Below are 12,364 nucleotides of genomic sequence, written 5' to 3'. Positions count from 1 at the left end.
TCTTTCTTTCCTCCGTCCTTCCTTCCTCCCTCCTTCTTTCATTCCTTCCTTCCTTCTTTCCTCCCCCCTACCTTCCTCCTTTCCTCCCTCCCTTCCTTCTTTCCTCCCTCCCTCTCTCTTTCTTTCCTCCCCCTACCTTCCTCCCTTCCTTCTTCCTCCCTACCATCCCCCTTTCCTGCCTCCTTCTCCTTCCTCCCCCCCTTTCCTTCCTTCTTCCTCCCTACCATCCCCCTTTCCTTCCTTCTTCCTCCCTCCTTCTTTCATTCCCTCCTTCCCTTCCTTCCTCCCTCCTTCTTTCATTCCCTCCTTCCTTCCTTCCTTCCTTCCTCCCTACCTTCTTTCTTCCCCCCTACCTTCCTCCGTCCTTCCTTCCTTTCCTTCCTCCCTCCCTTCCTTCTTTCTTTTCTTCCTTCCTCCCTCCTTTCCTTCCTTCCTCCCTTACTTTCCTTCTTTCCTCCCTCCTTTCCTTTCTTCTTCCTCCCTTCCTTCCCCCTTTCCTTCCTTCTTCCTCCCTACCATCCCCCCTTTCCTTCCTTCCTTCCTCCTTTACTTTCCTTCTTTCCTCCCTCCTTTCCTTCCTTCTTTCCTCCCTACCATCCCCCTTTCCTTCCTCCTTCCTTCTTCTCCTTCCTTCTTCCTCCTTCCTTCCTTGACTCGAGGACAACAGCAGGCTTAAACATTCATCTCTACTTCCTGTCTTTGTTTCTCTCTACAGCTGAGCCACAGGTGTCCCAAACCGTCCCTGTACTGTACCTGCACGGCGGAGACCGGGGCCGGGCTGGAGGGTAAGGTGGCGGTGGGCAGCTTCGTTAGCAGTGGAGGGTTGCAGCTGGTCGGGTGAGTGCTTTTCAGTAGCCTCCAGGTAATCGGCCATATGCTCACACGCGTCCTCCAGCTGGTTCTCATCTAGGATGATGTCAAACATCTCCTGAGAGAGGGGAAGGGCACAATCAAAGGAGGAAAAGGAGACACGATGAGATAAAGAGAAAACAAGACGGGGACGTAATTTAACAATCAAAGTGTCTTTTGTTCAAAAAGAAAAGAGAGGAAGAAAGATTGGGAAAGCTACAAAGAAAAAGAAAAAAACCCTGCAGAGAAATCAAACTGATCTTATATATACAAACATGTTAGAAAACGTCCCTCTAAATTAACCACTAAATAGCATTAGGCATTAATTCTCAGACCAGTAATTCCCCAAAGGATGGAGACTGCTATTTGAATTAAATTAAGCCTGTACTTTCACCAGCCCCGAGGTGCTTGCTTCATTTTCTAAAATAATAACTAAGCAGATTACGGAAGAGCAGAAATAGAACTGGCAGCAATTACAAAAAGCTTTCAGATATGCATGAAGCTGGAAGGAAGAAGGAAGGAAAGGAGGGAGGAAGGAAGGGAGGAAAGGAAAGAAGGAACGCAGGCAGGAAAGGAAGGAAGGAAGAATGGAGGAAATAAGGAAGGAAGGAAGGTAGGAGGGAGGGAGGAAAGAAGGAAGGAGGGAGGGAGGGAGAAAGGAAAAGATGAAGGAAGGAAAGAAGGACAGAGGAAAGAAGGTAGGGGGAGGAAAGAATGGGAGAAGGAGGGAGGGAGGAAAGAAGGAAGGGAGGAAAGAAGGAAGGGAGGAAGGAAAGGAAAGGAGGAAGGAAGGAAGGAAAGAAGGAGGGAGGAAGGAGGGAGGGAGGAAGGACAGAAGGAAGGAAGAAAGGGGGATGGAGGAAGGAAGGGAGGAGAGAGAGAGGAAGGAAGAAAAAGAGAGAAGGAGGGAGGGAGGAAGGACAGACGGAAGGAAGGAAGGAAGGAAGGAAGGAAGGAAGTGAGGAAAGAAGGAACAGTCAAAACAGACGTGGTCAATTTGAACTCTCCAGGTTAGTTTGAACACAACGAGGCAGAAGATGATTCTTTTTTTTTTTGTTGGGGGGGGGGGGGGGGGGGTTACTTACAGGAGGGCACTGGGCCAGTTTGTCCGCCGCCACCATCTGTACATTGAGGTGTTTGGCCTGAGACTTTCCTCTGGATTTGATGAGTCTCTGCAGCACCTGAAGGGAGAGAGAGAGATTTTAAAATGTTAAAGGGGGTAAATGTGAAAATAAACGTATGAATAACTTGCACACATCCTTTTTTTTGGACCTCAGCATCAAATTTCTGCTTTTAATCCATTTTGAGAGAATATATTAGAGGAAGGAAGGAAGGATGGAATAGAAGAGAGGAAGGAAAGATGGAAAGACGGGAGGAAGGAAGGAAGCGAAGGAAGGAAGGAAGGAAGGAAGGAAAAGAAGAGTAAGGAAAGATGGAAGGAAGATGGAAGGAAGGAAGGAAGGAAGGATATTAGAGGATTATGGTAAAATTGTTTCTTTCTCCTCTTCCTCCTTTCTTTCTTTCTCTTCTTCCTCCTTAATCTTTCTTTCTCTCTCCTCCTCTTCCTCCTTTCTTTCTTTCATTCTTCTTCCTCTTCTTTTTTCTTTCTCTCTAGGTCTTTTACAGTAATTAAAACATACTAGATGCAACTAAATTCTACAAACTGCACCTTTAAATAGGCTTTAATTAGGTTTGTTTACTGCAAAAAGCTCCATATTTACATCTATAGTTCAGAAGATAAAAATGTAAGATATTTTTGAATTGCTCATCTTGCCAACCCTTATTTATCACTGACCCATATTTGCACATCTTATAAAAAATACCGTCATTAGCCCTTTAGAGTTATCAGTACAGGAGTTGACAGGTGGTGAAGAGCGGTTTATTTTATCCCACTCTGACTGTGATTCACACTGATGCCATTTTGGTTTAAAGCTGTTCCTTCCTCTCTCTCTCTCTCTCTCTCTCTCTCTCTCTCTCTCTCTCTCTCTCTCTCTCTCTATTGATCACTGAATCATGAGGCCTTTTTTTAACACACGCAGAAGGTCAGAGCTCATGAATCAGCCCCCTTCTTCCTCATGTTCACTTTCCAACAAACGGTCACGTCTTAAAATGTTTTATTTAAAAAGTCACAATATGAGCAGAGACACGTCAACAAGCCCGGAGATAAACCTGCTAAATACGTCTGAGGGAAAATCAGCTTATTCTGTCACAGTGCTCAACGTGGGGTGTGTGTGTGTGTGTGTGTGTGTGGATTAACCCTCCTGTTGTCCTCGAGTCAAGGAAGGAAGGGAGGAAGAAGGAAGGAAAGGAGGAAGAAGGAAGGAAAGGAGGGATGGAGGGAGGAAGGGAGGAAGGAAGAAGGATGGAAAGGAGGGAGGAAGGAAGGGAGGCAGGAAAAGGAAGGAAAGAACGATGGAGGAAATAAGGGAAGGAAGGAAGGTAGGAGGGAGGGAGAAAAGAAAAGATGAAGAGAGGAAAGAAGGACAGATGAAAGGAAGGTAGGGGGAGGAAAGAATGGAAAAGGAGGGAGGGAGGGAGGGAGGGAAGAAGGAAGGGAAGAAGGAAAGGAAAGGAAAGAAGGAAGGAGGGAAGGAAAGAATGAGAAGGAGGGAGGGAGGAAAGAAGGAAGGGAGGAGGAAAGGAAAGAAGGAAGGAAAGGAAAGAAGGAGGGAAGGAAAGAAGGAGGGAGGGAGGGAGGATGGAAGGAAGGACAGAAGGAAGAAAGAAGGAAGGAAAGGAGGGAGGAAGGAAGGGAGGAAAGGAAAGAAGGAAGGGAGGCAGGAAAGGAAGGAAGGAAGGATGGAGGAAATAAGGAAGGAAGGAAGGTAGGAGGGAGGGAACGAAAGAAGGAGGAGGGAGGGAGGGAGAAAGGAAAAGATGAAGGAAGGAAAGAAGGACATAGGAAAGAAGGTACGGGAGGAAAGAAGGAAGGAGGAAAGAAAGGAAAGAAGGAAGGACGGAAGGAAAGAAGGAGGGAGGAAGGAGGGAGGGAGGAAGGAAGGACAGAAGGAAAGAAGGAGAAAGAGGGAGGGAGGAAAGAAGGAAGGGAGGAAGGAAAGGAAAGAAGGAAGGACGGAAGGAAAGAAGGAGGAGGAAGGAGGGAGGAAGGAAAGAAAGAGAGAAGGAGGGAGGGAGGAAGGACAGACGGAAGGAAGGAAGGGAGGAAAGAAGGAACAATCAAAACAAGACGGGGTCAGTTTGACCCGGGAGGACGACAGGAAGTGTAAATCCTCTCTCTCTTTTACTCACCTTGGGCGAGGTGATCTTGACGTAGACGATGATGGGAGCGAGGGAAGTCTTTCCCAGCTGTGACGGATGGTTGATGGTGTCGGCGTCCAGAACAACCAGCTGTAACGTCCGAGCCAGTTCGAAAATCCGCTCGATCTCACTCTGGACCTCCGCTGGGGAACAATGTCATTATGGATGTTAATATATTATGATAATATGATCATCTTTGGATATGTTTTTATATAATCCTGTAGTTTAAATCGATGTTTCTAAACAAACTGCAGTTAAAAACTAACAAAAAGGAGTTTGATATTTATGTTATTAATGTTTAAGGAGCTCTTAAACTTTACTAACCATTAGGGAGGGAGGAAAAGAGGAAGGAAATAAGGAGAGAAGGGAGGAAGGAAGGAAGGAAGGAAGGAAGGAAGGGGGGAAGGAAAGGAGGAAGGAGGGACAGGAGGAAGGAAGGAAGGAAAGAATGAGGAAGGAAGGAAGGAAGGAAGGAAAGGAGTAAGGGGGGAGGAAAAGAGGAAGGAAGTAAGGAGAGAAGGGAGGAAGGAAAGGAGGAAGGAAGGAAGGCAGGAAGTAAGGAAGGAAGGAAGGAAGTGAGGAAACGGAAGGAGGAGGGAGCAAAGAAAGAGGGAAGGAAAAATTAAAGAAAGAGGGAGGAAGGAAGGAAGGAAGGAAGGAAGTGAGGAAACGGAAGGAGGAGGGAGCAAAGAAAGAGGGAAGGAAAAATTAAAGAAAGAGGGAGGAAGGAAGGAAGGTAGGAAGGAAGGAAGGAAGGAAGGAAGGAAGGAAGTGAGAAAACGGAAGGAGGAGGGAGCAAAGAAAGAGGGAAGGAAAAATTCAAGAAAGAGGGAGGAAGGAAGGAAGGAAGGAAGGAAAGGAGTAGGGAGGGAGGGAGGAAAGGAGGAAAGGAAGAAAGGAGGAAGGAAGAGAGGAAAGAAGTATGGAAGGAGGAGGGAGCATAGAAAGAGGGAAGGAAAAATTAAAGAAAGAGGGAGGAAGGAAGGAAAGAAGGAAGGAAGGAAGGAAGGAAGGAAGTGAGGAAACGGAAGGAGGAGGGGAGCAAAGAAAGAGGGAAGGAAAAATTAAAGAAAGAGGGAGGAAGGAAGGAAGGAAGGAAGGAAGGAAGGAAGGAAGGAAGGAAGGAAGGAAGGAAGGAAGGAAGGAAGTGAGAAAACGGAAGGAGGAGGGAGCAAAGAAAGAGGGAAGGAAAAATTCAAGAAAGAGGGAGGAAGGAAGGAAGGAAGGAAGGAAAGGAGTAGGGAGGGAGGGAGGAAAGGAGGAAAGGAAGAAAGGAGGAAGGAAGAGAGGAAAGAAGTAAGGAAGGAAGGAAGGAACAGTCAAAAGAGACGGGGTCAATTTGACCCAGGAGGACGACAGGAGGATTAAACTGAGTTAATATATAATTGTCCTTATTCATATTGTGATATTGATTAATATATAATATTAATATATTAATATTAATATATTAATATTAATAAATGTGATGTAAGACATAGTCAGATTCATCCTCAGAGATCCTCAACTCTTTTCTTTTCTGTTTCATAGAGATTTAAATCTTCATAAAGACATCCAGCAGGTTCAGAGACTAACAGCTGTTACATCACACATCCTCCTCTCCGACAGATGACGACCCTCCAAATATCACAGCGGGGCACATTTCCCAAACTCTTGATGAATCTTCATGACTTCCAGTCACGACGGAGTCTGAAGTAAACTGATAGCGTTGAAACTTTCCAACCAAACGACTCATTTGGACTAAAAACTGAGAAACAACTTCTTATTTTCCTGCTGAAATGTGCCAGATGAGTCAGATCTTTTCTTTCTTTCTTTCTTTTCTTTCTTTCAACCGATGTTTCCAATGCAGGATTCAACGCAAATGTCACTTTTGATTTAAACAAGAAACCAAATGTTAAAAAAAGTTTAGTTTTCACACAATTTCAGCAGGAAAAACACCACGTAATGACTTGTTTTTGACCAATATTTCACTTTTTTGAAGCATATCGGACTAAAATAAAAGACATTTTAACTCTTAGTCTTGATGTATCTTTAAAGAGAGGTGAAGGACTGAAGCTGCTGCTGCTTTTAGCTAATTTTTTATAGATTTGTTTCGTTTTCACACAATTTCAGCAGGAAAAAGATGACGTAATGAAGAATATTTCACCTTTTTTGAAGCATATCAGACTCAAATAAATGTCTTTTAACCCCTTAGTCTTGATGCATCTTTGAAGAAAGCAGCAGAGGTGAAGGACTGAAGCTGCTGCTGCACTTGAGCTCTTTTTTTTGTAGATTTGTTTAATTTTCACACAATTTCAGCAGGAAAAAGGCGACGTAATGACTTTTTTTAAACAAGTTTTTTACTTTTTTTGAAGTATATCTTTCTAAAATAAATGTCTTTTAACTCTTAGTCTTGATGCATCTTTAAAGAGAGGTGAAGGACTGAAGCTGCTGCTGCTTTTAGCTCATTTCGAGTCTTTTTTCTCGGAAGTCCTTTAAAAAAACTTCATAGGTCAAACCCTTTAAAATTGCGGCTGCCTGTAATCATGAAAATTTAAAAATGTGACGCACTTTCATCTTCCATCTCCCCCCCCCCCCCCCCCCCCCTCCTTCCTCTCTAACTACGGCGGCTGACTGATGCTTATGGTGATACATGGAAATCTATTTCAGTCTAATCACATCTAAACCCTAATCAACCCCGGTTAAAAATCGGAGCGGTTCTTGATCTTTCATTCCAAACAGACGAAGAAGAAGAAAAAAAAAGCAAGTTCAGGAGTTATCATTACTGTTGTCAAGAGTTTGCTTTAATCGTTTCCTTCCTTTTCCACATAAGCCGAGTCTCCTTGAAAGCATTATGAATCAAAACACCAGATGTTTCTCAGGCACAGAAAACAAAAAAACGTACCCAAGTTCGAGCGTGTGTTGGAGCGTTCGATGATGGCGTGCTTGCTGGGATTGTTCAGGACGGAGCGTTTGGCAAGAGAGATGTCCGCCGTGACTCGAGTGATTGATATTCTGGGAGGAGAAAAAAAGGAAAACAGTGGATTAACCAGACATTGATATGAGATACAAAGAGAAACACTTGTTATTCTGGGTTTATATTAAAGTTAAACCCCCAAAAAATACACAAGAGAAATGAAGGAAGAGAGAGAATAGACGGAATATAGATGAAGATGTGATTCATGTGAATATGGAGCCTTGTTCTCCATTCATAATAAATAAAGCTGCTGGTTTGATAAAAGGTTTAAAATGATTCAAAGCTGCTGTCAGATTTCTAAAAGCCATAAAAAAAAACCCCAAAAAGTTGCAAAAATTGCCGAATTATTCACGATTAGCTGCATAAAGACCAACGATATGTCTCACATCTCTTCCTCTCTTCCTTATTGGCGCTTTTCCACTATACAGTTCTAGCTCTACTCGGCTCGGCTCGACTCGGTTTGGTACCAGGAACCTTTTCCATTACTATAGTACCTACTCAACGTGAGCGGGGTCGTCATAGCGACGGCTGCACAAAACTGCCGTGACTTCCGTTTTATAAGCGACACAAACACATAAACAGTGGAGGACATGGAGGCGATGGTGTACTTGCTGCTGTATGAGGCTTTCTGTCACACACAAAGCAAGAGAAGAGAAACCAATCGCTGTAACTATGGTAACGCTGTTGTTGGTATTTAAAAATGCCGGGTTTGATTCTTGTGTGGGACGGCTCATGACTCTTCCAGCGACAACTCTTCTGACCAATCAGTGGCCGGCAGTCTGTTGACGTCACATTTAGTATCGGCTCGGCTCGCTTGGAACCTCAGCAGAGCAGATACTAAAAAAGTAGCAGGTACCAGGTATTATCACTATGGAAACGCAAAAAAAAAACGAGTCGAGTCGAGTCGAGTCGTGCTGGAACTGTGTAGTGGAATAGCGCCAATAGTTTTTCTTAATGATGGTTGGATGGTTTTACTCAGAACAGTCAGAAAGTTGAAAAATGGACACTTCTCATCTTCAATGGACGCCATGTTGGCTACGTAGCAGAAGGAAGGAAAGAAGGAAGGAGAGAAAGAAAGACAGAAAAGGATGTGAACTGAAAGAAACAAACAAACAAACAAAGAAACAAACAAAAAAGAGAGAAAGAACGAAACAGAAAGAAAAGGACGCCAACTGCAAGAAAGACAGACAGAAAGAAAGAAAAAAAGAAAGATAGACAGAAATTACCAGAAAAGGATGACAACTGAAAGAAAGAAAGAAACAAACAAACAAAAAAGAGAGAAAGAACGAAACAGAAAGAAAAGAATGCCAACTGAAAGAAAGAAACAAAGAAAAGTATGACAACTATAAGAAAGAAAAGAAAAAGAAAGAAAGAAAAACAAACAAACAAACAAAGAAAAAGAAAGAAAGAATGAAAGAAAAAGAAAGAAAGAAAGAATGAAAGAAAAAGAATGAAAGAAAAAGAAAGAAAGAATGAAAGAAAGAAAGAAAGAAAAAGAAAGAAAGAAAAAGAATGAAAGAAAAAGAAAGAAAGAAAGAAAGAAAGAATGAAAGAATGAAAGAAAGAAAGAAAGAAAGAAAAAGAAAGAAAGAATGAAAGAAAAAGAATGAAAGAAAAAGAAAGAATGAAAGAATGAAAGAATGAAAGAAAGAAAAAGAAAGAATGAAAGAAAAAGAAAGAAAGAAAGAAAAAGAATGAAAGAAAAAGAAAGAAAGAAAGAATGAAAGAAAGAATGAAAGAATGAAAGAAAGAAAGAAAGAAAAAGAAAGAAAGAATGAAAGAAAAAGAAAGAAAGAAAGAAAGAATGAAAGAAAAAGAAAGAAAGAAAGAATGAAAGAATGAAAGAAAGAAAGAAAGAAAGAAAGAAAGAAAGAAAGAAAAAGAAAGAATGAAAGAAATAGAATGAAATAAAAAGAAAGAATGAAAAAGAATGAAAGTAAGGAAGAGATAATAGGAGGATGACATCACCACATTAATATAAATGATGTTTTTTACACTTTACTGTTGTTACATAGAAACCATCAACAGCCGTTAATGGCTTCATTTACCAGTCTGATATTTACCAGTCTGATATTTACCAGTCTGATATTTACCAGTCTGATATTTACCAGTCTGATATTTACCAGTCTGATATTTAACAGTCTGATATTTACCAGTCTGATATTTAACAGTCTAATATTTAACAGTCTGATATTTACCAGTCTGATATTTACCAGTCTGATATTTACCAGTCTGATATTTACCAGTCTGATATTTACCAGTCTGATATTTACCAGTCTGATATTTACCAGTCTGATATTTACCAGTCTGATATTTACCAGTCTGATATTTAACAGTCTGATATTTACCAGTCTGATATTTAACAGTCTAATATTTAACAGTCTGATATTTACCAGTCTGATATTTACCAGTCTGATATTTACCAGTCTGATATTTACCAGTCTGATATTTACCAGTCTGATATTTACCAGTCTGATATTTACCAGTCTGATATTTAACAGTCTGATATTTACCAGTCTGATATTTAACAGTCTAATATTTAACAGTCTGATATTTACCAGTCTGATATTTACCAGTCTGATATTTACCAGTCTGATATTTACCAGTCTGATATTTACCAGACTGATATTTACCAGTCTGATATTTACCAGTCTGATATTTACCAGTCTGATATTTAACAGTCTGATATTTACCAGTCTGATATTTACCAGTCTGATATTTACCAGACTGATATTTAACAGTCTGATATTTACCAGTCTAATATTTAACAGTCTGATATTTAACAGTCTGATATTTACCAGTCTGATATTTACCAGTCTGATATTTAACAGTCTGATATTTAACAGTCTGATATTTACCAGTCTGATATTTAACAGTCTGATATTTACCAGTCTGATATTTACCAGTCTGATATTTACCAGTCTGATATTTACCAGTCTGATATTTACCAGTCTGATATTTACCAGTCTGATATTTAACAGTCTGATATTTACCAGTCTGATATTTACCAGTCTGATATTTACCAGTCTGATATTTACCAGTCTGATATTTAACAGTCTAATATTTAACAGTCTGATATTTACCAGACTGTGATGATAACGTGTTTGATTAGAGACGTTAAACTGTTGAAATATGAAAACGATGTAACTAAGAACAACGAGTCCTAACAGAAGAATGAGATTAGAGACTCAACGCAGGACTTCTCATTGTTAAACCTTCACTTTAACTCATTATCAGACAGTTTAATGTAGCTTTACTAACTGTTCCTTCCCTCCTTCCTTCCTTCCTTCCTTCCCTCCTTTCCTCCCTTCCTTCCTCCCGTCTGTCCTTCCTCCCTCCCTCCTTCTCTCTTTCTTTCCTTCCCTCCTTCCTTCCTTCCTTTCCTCCCTTCCTTCCTTCCGTCTGTCCTTCCTCCCTCCCTCCTTCTCTCTTTCTTTCCTTCCTTCCTTCCCTCCTTTCCTCCCTTCCTTCCTTCCGTCTGTCCTTCCTCCCTCCCTCCTTCTCTCTTTCTTTCCTCCCTTCCTTCTTTCCTTCCTCATCCTCCTTTCAACCTTCCTTCTGTCCTTCCTTCCTCCCTCCCTCCCTCCTTCTTTCCTTCCCTCCTTCCTAACTCCCTCCTACTCTCCTTCTTTCCTCCCCCCTACCTTCCTCCTTTCCTTCTTTCCTCTGTCTTTCTTTCCTTCCTCCCTCCTTCTCTCTTTCTTTCCTTCCCTCCTTCCTTCCTTCCTTCCTTCCCTCCTTTCCTCCCTTCCTTCCTTGCGTCTGTCCTTCCTCCCTCCCTCCTTCTCTCTTTCTTTCCTCCCTTCCTTCTTTCCTTCCTCATCCTCCTTTCAACCTTCCTTCTGTCCTTCCTCCCTCCCTCCTTCCCTCCTTCCTACCTTCCTCACTCCCTCCTACTCTCTTTCTTTCTTCCCCCCTACCTTCCTCCTTTCCTTCTTTCCTCTGTCCTTCTTTCCTTCCTCCCTTCCTCTTTTCCTTTCTCTCTCCCTCCGTCCTTCCTTCTTTCTTCCCTCCTACCTTCCTTCCTCCCTTCTTTCCGTGCTTCCTTCATTCCTTTCCTTCCTCCCTTCCTTCTTTTCATCCTCCCTCCCTTCCTCCCTCCCATCCTTCCTTCCTTCCTTGACTCAGGGACAACAGGAGGGTTAAAGGAGATAAATATCAGTTTAACTCCTCACCGCTTTCCACCTTATAAAGAAGAAGATGAACTACGGAGGATTTTAAACGTCATCATCATCATCACGCCGGTTGATTTTTTAAACTTTTAACCTCGAGTGTATTCAGTGATGTCTGTGATTGTTTCTATTTGCTTTCGTTACGCCTCACTATGTGTGTTGTATGTCTTGTAATGAGCGTCTGTGTTTGTTTTCTCTCTCTCTCTCCTGTGCTCTGCTCTCTCTCTCTCTCTCTCTCCTGTGCTCTGCTCTCTCTCCCTCTCTTTCTCTCTCTCTCTCTCTCCCTCTCTCTCTCTCTCTCTCTCTCTTTCTCTCTTTCACTCTCTCTCTCTCTCTCTCCCTCTCTCTCTCTGGCTCTCTCGCTCTCTCTCTCTCTCTCCCTCTCTCTCCCTCTCTCTCTGGCTCTCTCTCTCTCTCCCTCTCTTTCTCTCTCTTACTCTCTCTCTCTCTCTCTCTCTCTCTTTCACTCTCTCTCTCTCTCTCCCTCTCTCTCTCTGGCTCTCTCGCTCTCTCTCTCTCTCTCCCTCTCTATCTCTCTCTCCCTCTCTCTCTGGCTCTCTCTCTCTCTCCCTCTCTTTCTCTCTCTTACTCTCTCTCTCTCTCTCCCTCTCTCTCTCTCTCTTTCACTCTCTTACTCTCTCTCTCTCTCCCTCTCTCTCCCTCTCTCTCTGGCTCTCTCGCTCTCTCTCTGCTGTGCTCTGTTCTCTCTCTCTCTCTCTCTCTCTCTCTCTCTCTCAGATTTGGGTTCAAATAAAAACCTTTTCTGTGCTTTGAATTTTGACTTTAGTTGCCCCCCTTTTAGAGCACAATGTTTTTTTTACTTTTATATAGTTTATATATAAAGATTACAAACTTTAATTAAACCATAAACTAATAGCAATAATAGCAGTAAAGGTGCTGAAAGTGTCTGCAGCTTTCTTAAACACCTTCTATCATATACATGCAAAAATATGATCAATATTGCCAAAACATTAATTCACTCATTGCTGCATGTTTACATACTTCTCAGTGTGAACACGAAGAAGTGTAACCACCAAAGAAGAGATTTAAGACTCAGCCTTGGTCAGGATCCAGCTAATTCGGCGACTTCTGCAGCTTTTTTTTCTTTTTTTTCTTTTAGAAATGTGACAGC

General features: G+C 42.0%; 1 protein-coding gene across 1 annotated transcript; it reads right to left on the bottom strand.

Annotated features, from left to right (window-relative positions):
* Positions 1 to 753: 753 nt before the first annotated feature.
* LOC133976791 (voltage-dependent L-type calcium channel subunit beta-1-like) lies at positions 754 to 8,090 on the bottom strand (the record flags this gene model as incomplete). Its single annotated transcript, XM_062414987.1, is given in 6 exon segments — positions 754 to 853; positions 855 to 928; positions 1,935 to 2,030; positions 4,099 to 4,250; positions 6,989 to 7,098; positions 8,068 to 8,090. Coding segments are annotated over 6 exon segments (555 nt in total), but the record flags the coding sequence as incomplete, so codon positions are not given.
* Between the last annotated feature and the right edge of the window lie 4,274 nt (positions 8,091 to 12,364).

This window comes from Scomber scombrus, unplaced genomic scaffold (genome assembly GCF_963691925.1).
Source record: "Scomber scombrus unplaced genomic scaffold, fScoSco1.1 SCAFFOLD_546, whole genome shotgun sequence".
Lineage (NCBI taxonomy): Eukaryota > Metazoa > Chordata > Actinopteri > Scombriformes > Scombridae > Scomber > Scomber scombrus.
This window is presented reverse-complemented; position numbering and strand designations above follow the sequence as displayed.